General features: G+C 47.5%; 1 protein-coding gene across 5 annotated transcripts in view; it reads right to left on the bottom strand.

The window, feature by feature from the left end:
- The window catches only part of STK32A (serine/threonine kinase 32A), a 74,434-nt gene that overhangs the window by 23,397 nt on the left and 27,214 nt on the right, over positions 1-23,823 (bottom strand). For all 5 annotated transcript variants that reach the window (XM_038772903.1, XM_038772907.1, XM_038772904.1 and 2 more), the window contains 4 exons: positions 22,669-22,842; positions 2,283-2,320; positions 1,873-1,962; positions 268-365 (listed from right to left, as the gene is read on the bottom strand). In XM_038772903.1, the coding sequence (XP_038628831.1) occupies positions 268-365; positions 1,873-1,962; positions 2,283-2,320; positions 22,669-22,842 (400 nt within the window). The remainder of the gene's footprint in view (positions 1-267; positions 366-1,872; positions 1,963-2,282; positions 2,321-22,668; positions 22,843-23,823) is intronic.

Here is a 23,823-nt window from a genome sequence, read left to right as displayed (position 1 = left end):
AGCTGGAAACTCTGGGAAATCTCATTTCTCCATTGTTTCTGCTTGATCTGGGGACAAAGAATACCCCAGGGCTGAGGGCCTGGGTGCTCAGCTGGGCTGGTGTCACATGGTATCCTGCTGGTCAATCACATCTTTGGGCCTGATGTAGCTCTCACTTGTAAATTCAAACATAGAGGACAGAATTGGGTTTTGCTGACGTGGTGATCCAGACCTTTCCCTTGTCTAACTCCCAATAAATCAAACCCCAGAAGAGCCATCTTACCATACCCGGCCTCGCAGTAGCTCATAAGCAGTGACGCCCAGTGACCACCAGTCGACTGCAAAGGAGTAGCCCATTTGACTCCTTGAGATAAACATCTCGGGGGCTGGAAAACACAGAGAAAAGGAGCTGGAGGTTCTGTGTGCAGAGCGATAACTCTGGGACCAAGGATCACTTCATTGATTTCCTCAGAACTCAAACTTTGGGCAGGGAATGTATACTTTCTCAAGTACTTAGAACTTGAGGGCACTGCATTCCATAGGTCCTCAGTAAATACCATTACTACTGCTCTTTGCAAAGTGAAGGTTGAGGAAATTATAATAATATAATAATAATTTTATTATTATATATGATATAATTATAATGATACATAATATAGAATAATATTATTATCATTATATTTTTAAGTGCTATTATGTGTCAAGCACTGTTCTAAGTGCTGGGGTAGATACAAGTTAATCAAATCAGACACAGTCCCCATCCCCAATGGGTAGGGGAGGAGACTTTGGAGTCTATGGACTTCGCCACAAAAGTTCACAGACATGCACAAACTCAGGGCAGCCTGCTGTCCCTTCCATAAGAGGAGAATGGCACTGAGCACCAGCAGGAAGAGATGGGTTAGGTTAGGAATGCTCCCCTAGCTCATTCCCCTAATGCTGGGGCCCACAGGGCCCGGGGCTAGATGCCCAAGTTTCAGTGAGTCAGCGGTCCAGGATCCACCAAGACCCTCCTGTTTTTCCAGGGCAAATAATGCCTCTGAGCTTTGGAGCTCCCAGCTGCATGCAGACGGGCTTCCAAATGCTGAAATGTCAGCCTGCAGTCTGAATCTCAGGCTGCCACCCTGACTTCAGCTGGAGTAGAAATAGTACTTATTAAGTATTTACTGTGCGCACAGCCCTGTACTAAGCACTCTCTTAAGCTGTACATTATAAATTCCAGGCACTATCAATCCCCACACTCCCAACTGGCCCAATAGCTAACAGCCCAGGGAGAAGCACACAGTTGTTTACAAAGGAGGGAAAAACAAGGACAAAGAGGAATGGCTGACCAAATGAGGCTCTCAGGGCTTCCCTGGAGTCCACTGGATGCCTTGGCTTGGCCCTGGGGTACATATGCCCACCCTGCCTGGGGTACACTGTTCTCTAAGGATCCCTGCCCACCCCCCACCCCCGCCCCGACACGCACACACTCATCCTGGAAGGAACCACCTAGACTTCACTTGGTCTCAGAGACCATCCATTTCCCTCTCCCCTTGCCCAGTGGGGCCATGCCCCTTGTCCCCACCTCTGTACTGAAACTGCGAGCCTCTGAGTTTTTGCCCTGGTGGAAGGAAATCTGCAGTGCCCTCTTCAATACTAACAGGGCCTTGCATCTATGCAGAAAAGGGCAGGGTTGATTTAACCTTTAGGGAACCCAATTCTCTTCCTCCTGGGCCTCTAGGGCCAGGACCATTCTGAGACCTGATCAGGACCTGAGATCCATGTTTCACTGATTCTCCTCAGAACTCAACCTCTGAACAAAATGAGGGTCTGTAATCAGCACAGACTATGGTATGGAGTGGGCTAAGAGAATCACCCAGTTCAGCGGAGGCTCTGTGCCCACCAAATCAATACCCATGTATGGTTTCGTGCCCGCGATGGATGTGAGCTGCATCTCCTTGCTCATTGTGGTGGCGATGTTGAAGTCCGTGATGTGCACATGCCCTGGAGACAGACAGAAAGGTTCCACATTAGTATCTGTGGCCAGACTGTGCCATTATCACTGGACCTCCAGCCAACAACCACCTGCCTAGCCTGCATGACTTGGAGTTAGATTTTTGGCAAGCATATGTAAAGCCACGGGGTGGGGGATCAGGAGGGGGTGTGAATACCCAAGTGCTAATGTGCCTCCATCTTAAACCCCCAGGGATGGGTATTGGTTGGCCACTGGGATGTCCCAGGCCACAGTTCTGACTGGGGAGGGTAGGCCCAGTGTTCCTTGCACTTCAAACTGGGCAAGGATTTTAAAGCCAGCTGTCACTCACCATGCTCATCCAGCAAAATGTTGTCTGGCTTCATATCCCTAGAACAAGGGAGGAAAAAGTCATCAGCAGGGCTGTCTGGAGGGGTGTCTCTGGGATGGAAAAGAAACCTTTCCTTAGCTTTTCCCTCTGAAAGCCAGTGTGATATTCAGGTGATATCCCTTTTGGACAGGGAGGGATTCTTCTGATCTCACCTCCCTCTGAGCCCACAATGGGAGCTGAGCCCTGCTTCGCTTCACCAGTCTGCAGCAAGGATATGTTCTGAAGAGAACTGTACAAATTTCACATGAATGTCTTCTAATAATGATGGTATTTGTGAAGTGTGTTGGCAAGCACTGTACTAAGTGCTGGGGCACATAAAGATAATAAGGTTAGATACAGTCCCTGTCCCACAGAAGACTCACAGTCACTAGCAGATGCCAGTGGGAAACTTTTTGGAAAGTTGGGGGATGGATTGAGTCAGGCCAAATGACTCTGCCCTCTGTGGGTGTGGGAGGGGAGACTGCAGAAGGCACCAGGGCTCAAAGGGAGGCCTAATATCCATTCAGAAGTGCCCAGGAAGCTCCCCAACACTTGGTGGGGTGTGCTGAGACTGTCAGGAGGAGGCAAAGAAACACAGTAACTCTGCCCCTTCTCTTCTGGATCACTCTTCATTATCCCCTTCCCTAAGTCAGTCAGCCTGATGGTCACTTCCTATTTGATTTATATATCAAATGCCGTCGAGTCATTTCCAATTCATAGCAACTTCAGGGACATATTTTCTCCAGAATGCCCTATCTTCTGCCATAATCCATAACCATGCTAAAGGCTCTTCCATTATCGTTGTTGTAGTTTCTATCCATCTAGCTGCTGGTCTGCCTCTTCCCCGTTTTCCTTGGACTTTTCCTAGCATTAGTATCATCTCCAGAGAATTGGTCCTCCTGATGATGTGTCCAAAATATGTTAATCTAAGTTGAGTCATTCGGCTTTCTAAAGACCACATTGGTTTAATTTTCTCCAGAACCCATTTGTTTGTTTTTGGGGCAGTCCATGGTATTCATAAAAACCTTCTCCAACACCACATTTCAAAAGAACTGATGCTCTTTCTAGCCTGTTTTTTTATTGTCCAGCTTTCAAATCCATATAGTGTCACTGGGAACACCACAGAATTGACAATTTGTGTTTTTGTGGCAATTGTTACATCAGCATATTTCATGATTTTTTCCAGGCTTTTCATAAAAAATCTTCCTAACATTAATCTTTGGCATATTTCTTGACTACTAGGTCCTTTGTTATTGCTTATCAATCCCAGGAGGAAAATTGTCAACTATTTCAATCCTCTCTCAATCCACTATGTGTTAAAACTTTTATCATGATCTTCGTTTTCTTGACATTCAAATGCAGGTCCAATGTTTTGCTCTGCTCTTTGACTTTGAATAATAAGCTCTTCAAATCTTTTTCACTTTCTGCCAGTAAGGTAGTATCATCTTATCACTAGGCCCCAAACACATAACTCACAAAAACAGGAACTCCCACAAGAGCATTGAAGTTTTGGGGGCTAAAAAGCTACAAAAAGCCATGTGTCCCTGACTTGAGGAAAAGATCTGATTCTGAAGGTTATGCAAGGTTCAATGGAATCTTTTTTTACTAGAATAGAAAAAGATGTTGAGGTTCCTGCCATAGCAGCTGGAGAGCCAGCTCAATCGATGGCCAAATAGCAAAGACAAATGGTCATGGCTTAGTTGACAGAGCACAGGCCCGAGAGTCAGAAGACCTGGTTTCTAATCCCAGCTCTGTCACTTGCCTGCTGTGTGACTTTGGGCAAGTCACTTAACTGCTCTTTGCCTCAGTTTACTCACCTGCAAAAAAGGAGATAAGGAAGGTGTTCACCCTCCCCTTAGTCTCGAGCCCCATGTGGCTCAAGATCTGCTTATGTTGTACTTTCCCAGCACTTAGTAGAGTGTTTAGCACATAGTGTTTAGCACAATTATTTTTCCTAAGACCCTGTCAGTCAGTTTTCTGAATCAGCTGTGCTTTCTCTCTAGAGAAAGCCCTGTGCAGCTGAAAGGGAAGTGGACCATTCACCTCTTCACTTTCAAGGATGCCAGGGTCGGCATATAATTCAATAATTTACTCAGGAAACCACCTGATTAAGCAGTTATTGCTGTGGCTAACCACACCTACAACCTTTAAACTTCTCTGACCTCACTGTGCCCCTCAATCCCCTCCCTCCAATCAGCCCATCCCTGTCCTCCCTTCCCAGCAGCCCCCATCCACCTCCTTCCAACCCCTCCCCACCCCTCACCCCATCCCTGTTATCTTGCCTCAGTGCCACCCCTCATTCCCTTCTCCACTTGCTGGCTCCCATCAGCTCACTCCCATCCAACATCTCCACACCTCTCATGTGGTCCCCTCCCCTTGGACCCCTAGCCACAGCCTCAGTCAAGTGCAGTCTGTGGAACCCCCGTTCCATCATAGAAAAGCTATCATTCATCCTTGACCTGTTCCTGACCCAGTCACTGCTCCTCCTTGCCATCACTGAAACCTGGCTCTCCCCAGATGACAAGTTCTCCCCTGCTGCTTTCTCTGGAGGGGACTTCATCTTCACCCACTCCCCGAGACTCACTGGGAAAGGGGGAGGAGTTGGGATCCTTCTTGCTCCCCAATGCCACTTTCACACCATTCCACCTCCCCCATCCCTGTCTTTCCCTTACTTCGAAGCCCATATCATCCTCCTCTACCACCCACTCCAGATTCTCATTATGTTCATCTACCGCCCCCCAACCCCCCTACTACCAGTCCCCACTTCCAACTTTTTAAACCATTTTGATCCCTTTTTCACATTCCTTCTCTCTTTCTCCAGCCCTACAATGATCCTTGGGGACTTCATTATCCATATAGATGTTCCTGACAACTTTTCCGCTGCCCGCTTTCTATCATTCCTCAACTCCCCTGACCTCCTTATCCACCCCAGCTCACCTACTCACCAACCTGGACACACAATTGATCTCATCATCTCTAGTCATTCATTCATTCAATAGTATTTATTGAGCACTTACTGTATGCAAAGCATTGTACTAAGCACTTGGGAGAGTACAAGCCAACAATAAACAGACACATTTTCCCTGCCCACAATGAGTTTAAAGTCTAGAGGGGGAGAGACAAACATCAATAAAACAGACCAATACAAATAAATAAATTTCAGTCACTGTAGTCACTGTACAGTCTTTACCATCACCAGCTCTGAAATCCCTCTATCTGTCCACAACCTTTTCACCTGCCTTTTCTCCCACACACCTCCTTCCCGCAAATCTGTTTTGTTCCTCCACAGAGACTTCCAATCTTTTGACTCCATCCAATCTTCTGGACATCATGCCCCATTTAGTCTCCATACCCAAACTACCTTCCCTTAATGACAAAATTGATTCCCTCAACACCACCCTCTCTTCTGAACTCAACTCACTTGCTTCCCTATCCTTTCATCAATCTCATACCAATAACCCACAGCTCTGGATCACCTCCAAAGTCTGCTTCCTTCATATCTGTGCATGAGCTGCAGAGCACTGCTGGTGGAAATCTAGATACCAGACTGATCTCATCCACCTCAATTCATCCTTGCATGCTTTAACTCTGCCCTCTCCTCTGCCCGGCAAAATTATTTCTCCATTCTTATTGACATTCATGCCCAATGCCCTCACCAATTGTTCAAAGATGTTTAACTCCGTCCTCAAACCCCCTTTCCTCTCGCCTCCCCCATCTCTTGCCCCTAATGACCTGGCCACTTACTTTATTGAGAAAATTGAAACCATCAAACAAGATGTCCCTAAAATCTCCCCTGCTCCTCTCCAGTCCCGCTCTCCTCCTGCCCCTTCTTCGACTCTCCCATTCTTCCCAGCAGTATCTCAAGAGATCTCCTGCCTTCTCTCAAAATCCACCCTCTCCACCTATGCCTCCAACCCTATCTCTTCACACCTCATTAAAGCACTTGCCCTCTGCCTTCTTCCCTCCCTGACTGTCATCTTCAATTGTTCACTCTCCAATGGCCTTTTCCCCACTGCTTTGAAATGTGCTTGAGTCTCCCCTATTCTAAAAACAAAAAAATCTTTTGATCCCATAGCTCCTCCACTTATCGCCCCATCTCCCTTCTACCATTCCTCTCCAAATTCCTTGGGTCAGTTGTCTACATCCACTATCTCTAGTTCCTCTCCTCTAATTCTCTCCTTGTCCACCTCCAATCTGGCTTCCTCCCAATTCACTCCACAGAAACTGCATTCTCAAAAGACTACCAATGTTCTCCTTCTTTGCTAAATCCAATGGCCTCTACTCCATCCTAATCCTCCATGAATTCTCAGCTACCTTCGGCACTGTCAATCACCCCCTTCTCCTGGAAATATTATCCAACCTTGGCTTCTCTGACACTGTCCTCTTCTGGTTCTCCTCCTACTTCTTTGGCTCTTCATTCTTAGTCTCTTTCACTAAATCCTGTTGGTTCAGCCTTCACGACATCACTAAAATCCACTCTTTCCTATCCATTCAAACTGCTACCACGTTAACCCAAGCACTTATCCTATCCTACCTTGATTACTGTATTAGCCTCCTTGCTGACTTCCCTGCCTCCTGCCTCTTCTCACTCCAGTCCATACTTCACTCTGCTTCCCAGATCACTTTTCTACAAAAACGTTCAGGCCATATTTCCCCACTCCTAAAGACCCTGCAGTGATTGAAGAGTCATCTCCACATCTAACAGAAACTCTTTACCATCAGATTTAAAACACTCAATCATCTTGGCCCCTCCTACGTTATCTCACTGCTTTCCTACTATAACCTAGGCCACACACTTTGCTCCTCTAATGCCAACCTTCTCACTGTACCTCGATTTCATCTATCTTGCCACCAACCTCTCACCCAAGCCCTGCCTCTGACCTGGAATGCCCTCCCTCTTCATACCTAAAAGTTATTCTCCGCACATTCAAAGCCTTTTGAAGGCATATCTCAACCAAGAGGCCTTTCCTAACTAAGCCCTTATTTCCTCTTTTACCACTCTCTCCTGCGTCACCCTTGCATTTGGATTTGCTGTCTTTATCCCCATACCCCCAGTCCCAAAGCACTATGTACATATTCATAATTTATTTACATTTATGTCTGTCTCCCCCTCTAGACTGTAAGCTTCTTTGGGAAGGGAATGTGTCTACTGACTGTGTTATAGTGTACTCTCCCAAGCACTTAGTACAGTGCTCTGCACATAGTAAGTGCTCAATAAATTTGATTGATTGATTGTTGGCCAGAGGGGAAGCAGGTTTTACAAGACTTTACCTACATTTGCAGGGTAATAACATTGCTGTTCAGCACTAATCCTGGACCAAGTCCCTCAGCAAGTTAAACCTCAGCCAGAGCACAGCCACTGAGAACAGGGACCAGGCCTCACTGAAATCACAAGAACCACAGACCATGGGCTATGCCACTCTCAGAACTAGATCTCTAACACTGGCACCAGGGCATGTGGAGGAGCTGAATGCTGATTACCTTCCTAGACTCCCACCCACACCACCCCCATCCATCCCTGATTCTACCATCAGTGACCCAGTAGCAAATTCCTCCTGATTCCAGGACATGTCTGAACTCAACCTACACATCTCCCCTCTCCTCCTCCCTACCTCCCCAATCCTGCCAAAGACATCCACCATCCTCCACATCTCTAATCCAATAGTTAAAGAGCCTCAACAGAGTTAGGGAGTACAGGACTGGAACACCACCAGGTGTGGATTGTCCATCTTGTGGCTTCCCTGGCTACTCCAGAAATAGGTACCTCAAGCAGGCTTCATAGATTTGCTGCCTGGTGTCCATCAGTCCAACCTGGCCTAATCCTGGTGAAATGGAGTCAGTCATGACAATGAGTCCCAGTTCTCAGACCTGCCTTAGTTAGATTGTCAAGGAGACTGATCCAATCACCACCACTGGTATCAACTGGTCCCATCCTAAAGGGTGGAAAACCTATAGCTCATTTTCTTCTATTGAATTTCCAATACCTGCGTCTGTGCTTGAGTCTCCTGAACCAGCATCCTTAGGGTGTGTGATTGTGAAAATGAAAAGAGAAAGCCAAATGGTGGCCTGAAAGGTTTTGCTTTGTGTGCCTCAGCTGGGGTCTAGTAAATGGAGAGAGGGCCAGCAGGGAAGAGGCAGGCACATCTGATGAAGGCTTGCTTCCCCTTGGGGCAGGGGGTATCTCTACCTTCAAACAGAATTCTCTCACATCCAAGCTACCAGGCGAGGAGATGCATGGAATCTGTTCTCCAGACTGCCTCAGGGCTGTTCCTCCAAACGTAAGTGTGACTTTGAGAAACAGCTGGTGGCCAAGCAGTATGGGGGTTTCTAAGTTGGGACCATGCTCCCTGGCCCCCAGGCTGACAGTGTTGCTGCCCCGTGAGGGGGCCAAACTAGCAGCCAGTGACAGCTGAGCTGACACAGTCACAGCCTCCATAACCCCTCGGGCAGCCCTGATGGGTTTCTTGATGTCATTGTGGTCGAGCCCACGTGACTACTGGCTTGAGTGATCCAAGGTTGTTGCCATCTGATGTTTCCATGACTACTGGTTGCCTTTCCCAAGAGGTTGGGTGGCCCTGACATGGAGAGATAAGAGAAGGGCTTGATCTTTATTCTTCCTGGAGAGCATATCTAGGTATGGGATGCCCTGGGCTCTGTTACTGGGAATCTGCTAGGTTTTAGAGTCCCTTAGCCAAGGCTCTCTCACCCGAGCTGGTGAAGGTATCCAGCTAAAAGCATTGTGAACCCTTCTTCAGTCCTCCTGTCAGCCTTTCCCTCTTGTGAAGATTTTCTTTGCCCTCTGCCACCCTTCCCCCTCCCCCTGCTACACTGGGCTGTTCAGCTGCCTGTGAGGGGCAAGGAGATGGAGTTGACACTGCTTCTATCACAGTTCCAGTGGGTTAGAGCTGTGAAACTGGAGCAAAGAGAGCTGGAATAGGAGCAAGAGAATACAAAAGTCCTCCAAGGTCCAGGACCTCCTGTTTAAGGGAAAACCCATGGCCCTTCTGGAGTTGAGCCATATCAGCTCCGCAAATGGAGCACCTTGGAAGCGGCGGGCCATTTCAACTCATTGTTCCTGCACCTGGTGCATGACCAAAGTAGCTGGTTCTTTTCATGTTGGAAATTCATACTCATTCATTATTTGTAGGCCCTGACCAGCAGTGGTATAGAATGCTGTCACTGAATACCCTCATTACTACCTTGCAATTTGTCTTCTAGAAGGCAGTAGTTACCTCAAGTTGGTGAGTTGGAAAGACTCAAGAACCTGTTTTGTTTGGGATTTGCTGAACATTAAAGGACATTTACCAAACCCCAGCGCTTAGAACAGTGCTCTGCACATAGTAAGTGCTTAATAAATGCCATTATCATTATTATTATTATTATTAAATCCAGAGGAAAAAGCATAATAAATATCAGAAAAGAGTGGTTGGGAAATCAGGAACCAGAAAAGAGGCAAACTACTTAACTTCTCTGTGCTTCAGTTACCTCATCTGTTAAAATGGGGATTAGGATTGTGAGCCCCACGTGAGACAACCTGATTACCTTGTATCTACCTCAGCGCTTAGAACAGGGCTTGGCACATAGTAAGTGCCAAATACCATAATCATTAACCACAAATACCATAATTATTATTATTATTAGAACTCAGCTGCGGAGGTAGAGACGCCAAGTGGAAGGAGTTTGGAACTGGGACACAGGAGACTGGGGTTCTCACACCAGACCTGCCAGTGACCTGCTTCAGGACCTGCTTCACTGACCTGCTGCAAGTCACAATCTCTTTGAGCCTGACTGTCTTCATCTGTACATTGGGGTGAAGGCATTTCTTCTCTCCCCATCTCTTAGTCTGTGATCCTCAAATGGGACAGAAACTGTCCGATTTGATTATTTCTATCTCTCTCAGTGCTGAGAGAGATAGTCCTACCTTCCTCCTTCTCTAAGTCCTGGCTGTACTAACTACCTTTTTGGCAAGGAAGAGACCAAGAGACATAAACTTTCCCAAGGGCAATCTTTGCTTCCTTAACACTCTCCTGCCCCAACTTTCCCACTCACATTCTTCCCAGCTTTCTCCCAACAGGAGGTCTCCTGCCTGCTTTTAAAATTTAATCTCTCCCAATATGCCATAGACTCCATCTTCTATCTCCTCTCAAAAACACTTGCTTCTTCCCTCAACCCTCAGGACATTTCACTCCCCTCATCAAACAAAAACTCCTCACCATTGGCTTTAAAGCATTCCATCACCTTGCCCCCTCCTACCTCACCTCGCTTCTCTCCTTCTACCACGCAGCCCATATACTTCGCTTCTCTGGCGCTAACCTCCTCACTGCGCCTCAATCTCACTTATCTTTCTACCGACCCCTGGCCCACATCTTGCCTCTGGCCTGGAAAGCCCTCCCTCCTCAAATCCGCCAGACAATTACTCTCCCCTCCTTCAAAGCCTTATTGAAGGCACATCTCCTCCAAGAGGCCTTCCCAGACTAAGCCCCACTTTTCCTCATCTCCCACTCCCTTCTGCATCACTCTGACTTGCTCCCTTTGCTCTTCCTCCCCTCCTCCAGCCCCACAGCACTTATGTATATTTCCGTAACTTTATTTGTATTGATGTCTGTCCCCCCTCCCCCCGCTTCCCCCACCCCCCTATACTGTGAGCTCATTTTGGGCAGGGATTGCCACTGTTAATTGTGGTATTGTACTTTCCCAAGAGCTTAGTACAGTGCTCTGCACACAGTAAGCGCTTAATAAATACGATTGAATGAATGAACCCTTCCCTGAATGCCATCTTCAACATCTCACTTTTAGATGCTGCTTCCACTTTGCCTTCATATTTATCAATAGTACTTATTGAGTATTTACTGTAATAATGATAATGGTATTTGTTAAGCACTTACTATGTGCCAAGTGCTGGGGTGGATACAAGCAAATCGGGCTGGACACAGTCCCTGTCTCCAGAGGGGCTCCCAGTCTGAATCCCCATTTTACAGAAGAGTTAACTGAGTCACCATTTTGATCCCTTTCTGACATTCCATTGCTCATTCTCCATCCCTAAATTGATCACTGGGGATATCAATATTAAAGTGCATGTCCCTGATGATCCTTCCACTGTCCACCTCCTCTCACTCCTTTACTCCAATGATTTTCTGCTCCACCCCACCTCACACACTCACCAACTTGGGCACCGTCTTGACCTCCCAGCCTCCTGTTTCTCCCTACTCCAGTCCACACTTCAAGTTCAGGCCATGTTTCCCCACTCCTCAAGAAACTTCAATGGCTACCCATCCACCTCCTCATCAAACAAAAACTCCTCACCACTGGCTTCAAAGCACTCAATCACCTTTCTCACCTTGCTATTCTCCTATTACAACCCAGCCTGCACACTTCGTTCCTCTAATGCTAACCTCACTGTTGCTTGATCATATCTATCTCGCCATTGACCCCTCACCTACATCCTGTCTCTGGTCCGGAATGGCCTTCCTCTTCAAATCCGACAGACAATCACTCTCCCCCCATTCAAAGCCTCATTGAAGGCATGTCTCCTCCAAGAGGCCTTCTCCTTCTGTGTCACCCTGACTTGCTCCCTTTATTTATCCCCCATCCGCACAGCACTTATGTCCATATTTATAATTTATTTATTGATATTAATGTCTGTCTCCCCCTCTAGACTATAAGCTGGTTGTGGGCAGGGAATGTGTCTGCTTATTCTTGTATTTTACTCTCCTAAGCACTTAGTGTAATGCTCTGCACATACTAAGCACTCAATAAATGATTGAATGAATGAATTACAATCTCCAGTAAATGTTCAATCTCTACCCTCACAAATTTTGAAATTCATCTATCTGACCACAACCTCACTCGGCCTGGCAAAATTACTTTTTCAACCTTTTTGACACCCATGCCCATTTGCCCTCACCAGTTGTTCCAGTCATTCAACTCCCTCTTCAAACCCCCTGTCCCCCTAGTTCCCCCATCCCTTGCCCCTGATGACCTGGTCATCTACTTTATTGAGAAAATTGACACTATCAGAAGGGATTTCCCTAAAATCTCCCCTGACCCTTCTTCAATTCTCCCATCTTTCCCATCAGTGTCCCTAGAGGAGACTTCCTGCCTACTCTCAAAATCCACCTACTCCACCTGTGCATCCAACCCCAATCCTTCGTACCTCATCAAAACACTTGCCTTCTCCCTTCTTCCCTCCCTAACTGCCATCTTCAACTGTTCACTCTCCAATGGCTTCTTCCCCACTGCTTTCAAACATGCCCATGTCTCCCCTCTCCTAAAAGAACCCCTCCTTGACCCCATAGCTCCCTCCAGTTATCTCATCTCCCGCCTACTTTTCTTCTCCAAATTCCTTGAGCGAGTTGTCTACATCCGCTGTCTCTTGTTCCTCTCCTCCAATTCTCTCCTTGACCCCCTCCAATCTGGCTTCTATCCCTTTCACTCCTGTCCCTTTCACTCCACAGAAACTGCCCTCTCAAAGGTCACCAATGACCTCCTTCTCGCCAAATCCAATGGCCTCTACTCCATCCTAATCCTCCTTGACCTCTCAGCTGCCTTAGACACTGTCGACCACCCCATTCTCCTGGAAACACTAACCAACCTCGCTCGGCTTCAGTGACACTGTCCTCTCATGGTTCTCCTCCTATTTCTCTGACCACTCATTCTTATTCTCTTTTGGGGGCTCCTCCTCTGCCTCCTACCCGCTAGCTGTGCATGTCCCTCAAGGTTTAGTTCTAGGTCCTCTTCTATTCTCCATCTACACCCACTCCCTTGGAGAACTCATTTGCTCACATGGCTTCAACTACTGCCTCTATGTGGCTGATACCCAAATCTACATCTCCAGCCTGATCTCTCTCCCTCTTTGCAGTCTCATATCTCCCCCTGCCTTCAAAACATCTCTACTTGGATGTCCTTCCATTACCTCAAACTTAACATATCTAAAACAGAACTCCTGTGTCTTCCCGCTGACTTTCCCATCACCATAGACTGCACCACCATCTTTCCTGTCTCACAAGCCCATAACCTTGGCATTATTCTAGACTCCTCTCTCTCATTTAACTCGCATATTCAATCCATCACTAAATCACGCTGGTTCAACCTACACAACATCTCTTAAATCCACCTTTTCCTCTCCATCCAAACTACTATCAGTTTAATTCAATCACTTATCCTATCCCACCTCAATTATTGTAACAGCCTCCTTGCTGATTTCCCCACTCCAGTTCATTCATTCAATCGTATTTATTGAGCGCTTACTGTGTGCAAAGCACTGTACTAAGCGCTTCACTCTGCTACCCAAATGATATTTCTACAAAAATGTTCAGGAAATGTTTCTCCTCTCCTCAAGAACATTCAGGGGTTGCCCATCCACCTTTGCATCAAACAGAAATGCCTCACCATTGGCTTCAAAGCATTCACGTACCTTGCCCCCTCTTACCTCACCTCACTATTCTCCTACTACAATCCAGCCCGCACACTTTGCTCCTTTAATGCTAACCTTCTCACTCTACCTCGATCTCATCTACCTCTCCACTAAACTCTCGCCTACGTCTTGCCTCTGGCCTGAAATGCCCTCCTTCCTCATATCCTCGGGGGGCTCCTTCTCCCCCTCCTTTCCCCCAACTGTACGGGTCCCTCAAAGGTCAGTTCTTGGTCCCCTTCTGTTCTCCATCTATACTCACTCCCTTGGTGAACTCATTCACTCCCATGGCTTCAACTATCATCTTTACGCAGATGACACGCAAATCTACATCTCCTCCCCTGTTCTCTCTCCCTCCCTCCAAGTTTGTATCTCCTCCTGCCTTCAGGACATCTCCATCTGGATGTCCGCCCACCAACTAAAACTCAACATGTCCAAGACTGAGCTCCTTATCTTCCCTCTCAAACCCTGTCCTCTCCCTGACTTTCTCGTTTCTGTGGATGGCACTACCATACTTCCTGTCTCACAAGCACGCCATTTTGATGTCATCCTTGACTCTGCTCTCTCATTCACCCCACACATCCAATCTGTCACCAAAACCTGCCGGTCTCACCTTCACAGCATCGCCAAAATCCGCCCTTTCCTCTCCATCCAAACTGCTCCCTTGCTGGTACGATCTCTCATCATATCCTGATTGGATTACTGCATCAGCCTCCTTTCTGATCTCCCATCCTCCTATCTCTCCCTGCTTCAGTCTATACTTCACTCTGCTGCCCAGATTATCTTTCTACAGAAATGCTCTGGGCATGTCACTCCCCTCCTCAAAAATCTACAGTGGTTGCCTATCAACCTTCGCATGAAGCAAAAACTCCTCACTACTAGCTTCAAAGCTCTCCATCACCTTGCCTCCTCCTTCCTCAACCTCCCTTCTCTCCTTCTACAGCCCAGCCCACACACTCCACTCCTCTACCGCTAACCTCCTCACTGTGCCTCTTTTTCACCTGTCCTGCCATCGACTCCTTGCCCACTCCTACCCCTGGCCTGGAATGCCATTGTTCCACACATCCACCACCAAACTAGCTCTCTTCCTCCCTTCAAAGCCCTACTGAGAGCTCACCTCCTCCAGGAGGCCTTCCCAGACTAAGCCCCCCATTTTTCCTCTGCTCATCCTCCCCTCCCCACTGCTCCCACTCCCTCCCTCTGCCCTTCCCCCTTCCCCTCCTCACAGCACTTGTGTAATTTGTACATATTTATTACTCCATTTATTTTATTAATGATGTTTATATATCTATAATTCTATTTATCTATTTTGATGGTATTGACACCTGTCTACTTCTTTTGTTTTGTTGTCTGTCTCCCCTTTCTAGACTGTGAACCCGTTGTTGGGTAGGGATTGTCTCTGTTGCCAAACTGTACTTTCCAAGCGCTTAGTACAGTGCTCTGCACACAGTAAGCGCTCAATAAATACGACTGAATGAATAAATGAATGAATATCTGAGACAATTACTCTCCCATTATTTACAGCCTTATTGAGGGCATATCTCCTCCAAGAGGTTTTCCCTAAGCCCCCCGCTTTCCTCTTCTCCCACTCTGTTCTGTGTCACCCTAACTTGCTCCTTTCAATCATCCCCCCCCTCAACCCCACAGCACTTATGTACATATCTGTAATTTACTGATTTATGTTAATGTCTGTCTTCCCCTCTGGACTGTAAGCTCATTGTGGGCAGGGAATGTGTCTGTTTATTGTTATACTGTACTCTCCCAAGAGCTTAATATAATGCTCTGTACACAGTAAGTGCTCAATAAATATGACTGACTGACTGATGGGCTCTTTCCCATACACTCACCCCCCATAAATCTATCCTTTTCCCCTACAGACATTTCCATTCTTTTGACCCCTTTCAGTACAGCCATCCTACCTACCCAATTTGGTCTCCATACCTAAACTACCTCCTCCTGATGCACAAATCAACATATTCAACACCTCCCTCTCCCCTTAGCTGAACTCCCATGCTCTCCTGTCCCTCTGCTTGTCTTGTACCACTATCCCACAACCCTGAATCAACTCCACAGTACGCTTCCTCCACTCCTGTGCCCGAGCTGCAGAGCACTGTTAGAGGAAATCCAGACATATCTCTGTGTCCACCTTAAATTCATTCTTATCTGCTTGAATTTGGCCCTCTCCACTGTCTAACAACAATACTTCTTCTTCCTAATTCACTCCCATGCCCACTGCCCCCACCAGCTGTTCCAGATTATTCCCTTCCCAAACCTTCTGTCCTCCTATCCCCACCATCTCTTTCCCCTAATGATTTGGCTACATACTTCATCAACAAAATTGAAACCATCAGGTGTCATCTCCTCTCAGAGAAGCAGCATGGCCTAGTGGCAAAAGCATGGACTTGGGAGTCAGAGGATGTAGGTTCTAATCCCAGCTCCACCACTTCTCTGCTGTGTGACCTTGGGCAAGTCACTGAACTTCTCTGTGTCTCAGTTACCTCATCTGTAAAATGGGGATTAAGACTGTGAATCCCAAGTGGAACAACCTGATTACCTTGTATCTACCCCAGCACTTAGAATAGTGCTTGGCATGTAGTGAGCGCTTAACAAATACCATTATCATTATTATTATTATTTCCCTAAAATCTCCCATGCTCTTCTCCAAACCCTGCCCCTTTCAGCCTCTTCAACTCTCCCTATGTTCCCTGCAGTAACTCAAGATGAAATATCTTGTCATCTGTCTAAATCTACCCCCTCCACCTTTGCTTCTGACCCCATCCTTTCATTCTTTTTTTAAAACACTTACCTTCTCCCTTCTTCCCTCCTTGACTGCCATCTTCAGCTGTTCACTTTCTAATGGCTTCTTCCCAACTGCTTTCAAACATGCTTATGTATCTCCTATCCTAACCCACCCCACTCCCTTTACCCACGACTTCTGCCAGTTACTGTCCCATCTCAGCAGATTACTGCTCTCAACTCTACCCTTTCAACTCAGCTAGACTCACTCGCTCCCCTTTCCCTTCACCGCTCCCGTACCACTAACCCACAGCCCTGGATCACTGCCACTGTCTGCCTCCTTCGCTCTTATGCTCGAGCTGCCGAACGCTGCTGGCGAAAGTCTAAACACCATGCCAACCTCGTTCACTTCAAGTTTATCCTTTCCTGCCTTAACTCAGCCCTCTCTTCTGCCAGACAAAACTATTTCTCCTCCCTTATTGACACCCATGCCCATCATCTCCGTCAGCTCTTCCGTACATTCAACTCCTTTCTCAGGCCCCCGGTTCCTCCCCCTCCTCCTTCCCTCACCCCCAACGATCTGGCCTCCTACTTCATTAATAAAATTAAATCCATCAGGTCCAACCTCCCCAAAGTCACTCCCCCCCTTTCTCCAACCCCCTGGCTCTCAATCTCTCCGCTACTCTCCCATCCTTCCCAGCAGTATCCTCAGAGGAGCTCTCCTCCCTCCTCTCAAGTGCTACTCTGGGCACCTGTGCTTCTGACCCCATTCCCTCTTATCTCATGAAATCTCTCGCTCCATCCCTTCTCCCCTCCTTAACTTCCAACTTCAACCGCTCACTCGCCACTGGATCCTTCCCTTTGCCTTCAAACATGCCCATGTCTCTCCCATCCTAAAAAAATCCTCTCTTGACCCCACCTCACCTTCTAGTTATCGCCACATCTCCCTCCTACCATTCCTTTCCAAACTCCTTGAACGAGTTGTCTACATGCGCTGCCTCGAATTCCTCAACACCAACTATCTCCTCGACCCACTCCAGTCTGGCTTCCGTCCCCTACATTCCACGGAAACTGCCCTCTCAAAGGTCACCAACGACCTCCTGCTTGCCAAATCCAATGGCTCATACTCTATCCTAATCCTCCTCGACCTCTCAGCTGCCTTCGACACTGTGGACCACCGCCTTCTCCTCAACACGCTAACCGACCTTGGCTTCACAGACTCCGTCCTCTCCTGGTTCTCCTCTTATCTCTCCGGTCATTCATTCTCAGTCTCTTTTGCAGGCTCCTCCTGCTCCTCCCATCCCCTTACTGTGGGGGTTCCCCAAGGTTCAGTTCTTGGTCCCCTTCTGTTCTCGATCTACACTCACTCCCTTGGTGACCTCATTTGTTCCCACGGCTTCAACTATCATCTCTACGCTGATGACACCCAAATTTACATCTCTGCCCCTGCTCTCTCCCCCTCCCTCCAGGCTTGCATCTCCTCCTGCCTTCAGGACATCTCCATCTGGATGTCTGCCCGCCACCTAAAACTCAACATGTCCAAAACTGAACTCCGTGTCTTCCCTCCCAAGCCCTGCCCTCTCCCTGACATTCCCATCACTGTTGACGGCACTACCATCCTTCCCGTCTCACAAGTCCACAACTTTGGTGTCATCCTCGACTCCGCTCTCTCATTCACCCCTCACATCTAAGCCGTCACCAAAACCTGCCGGTCTCAGCTCCGCAACATTGCCAAGATCCGCCCTTTCCTCTCCATCCAAACTGCTACCCTGCTCATTCAAGCTCTCATCCTATCCCGTCTGGACTACTGCATCAGCCTCCTCTCTGATCTCTCATCCTCGTGTCTCTCCCCACTTCAATCCATACTTCATGCCGCTGCCCGGAATGCCTTTGTCCAGAAACGCTCTGGGCATGTTACTCCCCTCCTCAAAAATCTCCAGTGGCTACCAATCAATCTGCGCATCAGACAGAAAGTCCTCACCCTCGGCTTCAAGGCTCTCCATCACCTCGCCCCCTCCTACCTCACCTCCCTTCTCTCCTTCTACATCCCAGCCCGCACCCTCCGCTCCTCTGCCGCTAATCTCCTCACCGTGCCTCGTTCTCGCCTGTCCCGCCGTCGACCCCCGGCCCACATCATCCCCCTGGCCTGGAATGCCCTCCCTCTGCCCATCCGCCAAGCTAGGTCTCTTCCTCCCTTCAAGGCCCTACTGAGAGCTCACCTCCTCCACGAGGCCTTCCCAGACTGAGCCCCCTCCTTTCTCTCCCCCTCATCCCCCTCTCCATTCCCCCCATCTTACCTCCTTCCCTTCCCCACAGCACCTGTATATATGTATATATGTTTGTACATATTTACTACTCTATTTTACTTGTACATATCTATTCTATTTATTTTATTTTGTTAATATGCTTGGTTTTGTTCTCTGTCTCCCCCTTCTAGACTGTGAACCCACTGTTGGGTAGGGACTGTCTCTATATGTTGCCAACTTGTACTTCCCAAGCGCTTAGTAGAGTGCTCTGCACACAATAAGCGCTCAATACGATTGATTGATTGATCTCCCTCCAACCATTTTTCTCCAAAGTTCTTGAGAGAGTTGTTTACACCTGTTATCGCCACTTCCTATCCTCCAATTCTCTCCTAGATCCCCTCCAATCTGGCTTCAGCTCCCTTCATTTCACAGAAGCAGCCCTCTCTAAGGTAACCAGTGACTTTTTTCTCACCAAATCTGACGGCCTCCACTCCATCCTAATTCTCCTAGACCTCTCAGGCGTGTTTGTCACTGCAGACCATCCCCTTCTGCTTGAAACTTTAGCCAATCTTGGATTCAATGTTCACCTATTAAATCCATCATTAAATCCTGTCGGTCCTACCTTCACAACATCACTAAAATCCACCCTTTCCTCTCCATCCAAACTGCTACCATGTTAATACAATTACTCATCCTATCCTACCAGATTACTGCATCAGCCTTCTTACTGACCTCCCAGCCTCCTGTCTCTCCCCACTCTAGTCCATTCTTCACTCTGCTGCCTGGGTCATTTTTCTACAAAGACGTTTAGGACATGTCATCCTGGTCCTCAAAAAACTCCAGTGGTTGGCCATCCATCTCCACTTCATTCATTAAACCGTATTTATTGAGTGCTTACTGTGTGCAGAACACTGTACTAAGCGCTTGGGAAGTACAAGTTGGCAACATATAGAGACAGTCCCTACCCAACAGTGGGCTCACAGTCTAGAAGGGGGAGACAAAACAAATTAACAGAATAAAATAGAATAAATATGTACAAGTAAAATAAATAGAGTAATAAATATGTACAAACATATATATATATATATATATATATATATATATATATATATATATATATACAGGTGCTGTGGGGAAGGGAAGGAGGTAAGGCCGGGGGGGATGGAAAGGGGGAGGAGGGGGAGAGGAAGGAGGGGGCTCAGTCTGGGAAGGCCTCCTGGAGGAGGTGAGCTCTCAGTAGGGCCTTGAAGGGAGGAGGAGAGCTAGCTTGGCGGATGTGGGGAGGGAGGGCATTCCAGGCCAGGGGGATGACGTGGGCCGGGGGTCAACGGTGGGACAGGTGAGAACAAGGCACGGTGAGGAGACTAGCGGCAGAGGAGCGGAGGGTGCGGGCTGGGCTGTAGAAGGAGAGCAGGGAGTTGAGGTAGGAGGGGGCAAGGTGATGGAGAGCCTTGAAGCTGAGGGTGAGGAGTTTGTTTCTTCAAACAAAAACTCCTCACCACTCCCACTTACAAGGCCTTCCAAGACTAAGCATCTTCTTTCCTCTTATCCCACTTCCTTCTGTGTCACCCAGACTTGCTCCCTTTGTTCTTACCCCCTCCCAGTCCCACAGCATTTATGTATATATCTGTAATTTATTTATTTGTATTGATGTCTGTTTCCCTCCTGTAGACTGGAAGCTTGTTGTGCACAGGGAATATGTCTGTTTACTGTTGTACTCTCCCACGTGCTTAGTACAGTACTCTGCACACAGTAAGTGCTCAATAAATATGATTGAATGAATGATTCACTGAAACTGTCCTCTCTTGGTTCTCCTCCTTTCTCTCTGACTTTCTCAGTCTCTTTAACTGCCTCCTCCTTTGCCTCCCACCCTCTGACAGTAGGAGTCCCTCAAGGCTCAGTTCTAGGTCCCTTTCTATTTTCCCTCTACACACACTCCCTTGGAGAACTCATTTGCTCCCATGGTTCCAATTACTATCTCTATGCAGATGATTCCTAAATCTACATCTCCAGCCCTGACCTCTCTCCTTCCCTGCAATCTCACATTTCCTCTGGCCTTCCAGACATATCTACTTGGATGTCCCGCTGACATCTCAAATTAAACATGTCCAAAACTTAACTCCTTAACTTCCCAGCCAAACCCTATCCTTCCTGTCTTTCCCATCACTAATAGACAACACCACTATCCTCCATACTTCACAAGCCTGTAACCCTGGTGCTGTCCTCGACTCATCACTCTCATTACACCCACATATTCAATCTGTCACTAAATCCTGTCAGTTCGTCCTTCACAACATTGCTAAAATCTGTCCTTTCCTCTCCATTCAAATTGCTAACATGCTGATCCAAGCACTTATCCTACCCCGCCTTGACTACTGCATCTGCCTCCTCACTGACTTTCTGGTCTCCTGTCTCTCCCCACTCCAATCCATACATTCCCTACTTCAGTCCCTACTTCACTCTGCTACATGAATTATTTATCAACAAAAACATTCAGTTCATATTTGCCCACTCCTCAAGAACCTCCAATGGCTGCCTCCACCTCTGCATTAAACAGAAACTCCTAACCATTGGCTTTAAAGCACTCAATCAGCTTGCTCCATCCTACCTCACATCACTAAACTCTTATTACTGCCCAGCCCACACCCTCGGCCCCTCTAGCACCAGCTTACTCACTGTGCTCACATCTTGTCTACCTCGCTGCCAACACCTTTCCCATATCTGTAAAATGGGGTTTGAGACTGTGAGCCCCATGTGTGACAGGGACTGTGTCCTACCCGATTTGCTTGCATCCACCCCAACACTTAGTACAGTACCTGGCACATAGTAAATGCTGAACAAATACCATAATTATTTATTATTATTATTATTATCCCCTCCAAGTGGCCTTCCTGGATTAAGCCCTCTTTTCCCTGGCTCGCTCTCCCTTCTGCATCATCTATGCACTTGAATCTTCGACCTCTGAACATTTGATATTCACCCCACCCCAACACCACAGCACTTATGTACATATTTTTAAATTATATATTATAAATTACATATTTATTCATATTAATGTCTGTCTCCCCCTTTCTAGACTGTAAGCTTTACAGGCAGGGAGCTTACCTAATTCTGTTGTACTGTAGTCTCCCAAGTGCTTAGTACAGTGTTCTGCACATACTAAGTGCTCAATAAGTACAATTGATTGATTGACTTGGCCCCTGCCCTCCTTGCTCTGTGCATACACAGTGGCCAACTTTAATTTTAAGGTGGCTGATGGAGTGGAGGGGAGTAGTGGAAGATCACGTCAGGCCACATACTCAGAACTCAGCCCAGAGCTCTGGGCCCCAGGCATTGCTGTTGCTCCATATCTTCACAGCCAACCACAGCCCTGAGGACAAGGCAGCCTGATGACTACACAAGATCCAGCCTGGCTGACTTCTATTGGGGACACCACCCCTTTAAGTTGATCAGCTCTGGCTTGGGACAAGAAAGGGATAGGAGGCCCAAGGGAGGAGCTGGGTAGTCATCCAGAGAAGCCAGCAGATGGAAAATGGCTTTGGGATTACCACTGCCTTCCCCTCCCTCCACCCCCAGGTTCTAGTAAACTATGGAGGGTGGAGGGATGGGGGAGGTGGAGATTCTGGTCCTGAATGGGTGGAGAATGGGGGTAGGCTTTGGGCTATGGTAATCGCTGCCTTCTCTCTCTCTCTCTCCTCTCATGCATACTCATTCTCTCTATTGCCTGGTTCCCTTGATGAGGATCAGAGCAGTAGGAGATACAGAGAGGGCATGCGAGTGAGTAACAGTGGGAATCCAAACCCAGCTCTGCATGGAGGGACTCCCTGGCACCTTGAACTTAACTCTCCATCTTTCCTCATGATATGGATGCAGGTTGGAGCCCAGGGCAGCAGGGGCCTCTCCCATCTCGAAGCTGCCATACATTCTCCATTAAAGAGGAAGACCCCTATCTCCACCCCCAGCCCCTTACACGAACCTGTGAATGATGTGCCTACTCTGAAGGTAGTCTAGGGCCATAGCTAGCTCACAGATGAAGAGTTTCACTGTGTCTTCCTGGAAACGGACATTCTGCTGCAGGTGATAGCGCAAGTCGCCCCCCAGGAGCAGATCCACCACCATGAACATGTCCTCTTCATCTTGGAATGAGTACCTGGAAGAAATGAGGAAGCCCTTCAATGGTAGCTTTTCTTCCTGCCTTTGCTTCTCCCCAGAGTCCCCTTGCCATCCTGGATCCCGGCTGACAGACCACACCTGTGGAGTCTCTATTCCCCAGCTCCATCATCCTCCCCTCCAGTTCTCCAGTTGCCTGGGCCCCTTAGGACAATGTGTAGGGCAGCAGCTGGTGGAACAGTCCACATCATTCCCTGCCTCCACCCCCCCGGCCACCCGGCACGGGGCAGCAGCTAGGGGAATACTACTTGCAGTGTGGCCTGGTGGAAAGAGAACAGGACTAAGAAATCAGGACAGAAGTTCTAGCCTCAATTCTTCCACTGACCAGCTGGGCAGGTTATCTGTAAACGGGGGATATAATATCTGCTTTCCCTAACTCTTCAGGGAACCTCATATGCAAGAGCAGTAGAAATAGTAATAGTAGTAGTATTAGTCATCATCATCTTGGCAGTAGTACTTACTGAGTGCCCACTTGGCATAGTACACTGCACTAACTGGAAGGGAATGTCACTGTTTATTGTTGTAATGTTCTTTCTCAAGTGGTTAGTATAGTGTTCTGCATACAGTAAGTGCTCAATAAATATGATTGAATGAATAATCACTTGGGAAGTGACACATTCCCTGCCCATAGGGAACTTACACTTTAATGGAGGAGACAACATAAAAATATTTACAACTAGAGTAGCCAAATAATTAACTAAATGTGTATATATATATATATATATATATATATATAATGCATATGTATATATACATGCTAAGGAGGGTTTAATTAAACGCTACAGTTGCTGAAGGGATAATACAGCTCGAGGTGCTGGGAAATCAATCAGGGAAAGCTTGTTACAGAAGCAGGTGGGATTATAGGATGGATTTGAATGTGAGGAGAACTGTGATCCTTTTGAGAGGGAGGGAGGGAATTCCAAACTGGGGGAACACCATGAGTGAGGAGATGGAGGCAGGA

Source organism: Tachyglossus aculeatus, chromosome X1, assembly GCF_015852505.1.
Source record: "Tachyglossus aculeatus isolate mTacAcu1 chromosome X1, mTacAcu1.pri, whole genome shotgun sequence".
NCBI classification, from domain to species: Eukaryota; Metazoa; Chordata; class Mammalia; order Monotremata; family Tachyglossidae; genus Tachyglossus; species Tachyglossus aculeatus.
The sequence above is the reverse complement of the archived record's forward strand: the minus strand, read 5'-3'. Positions and strand labels throughout refer to the sequence as shown.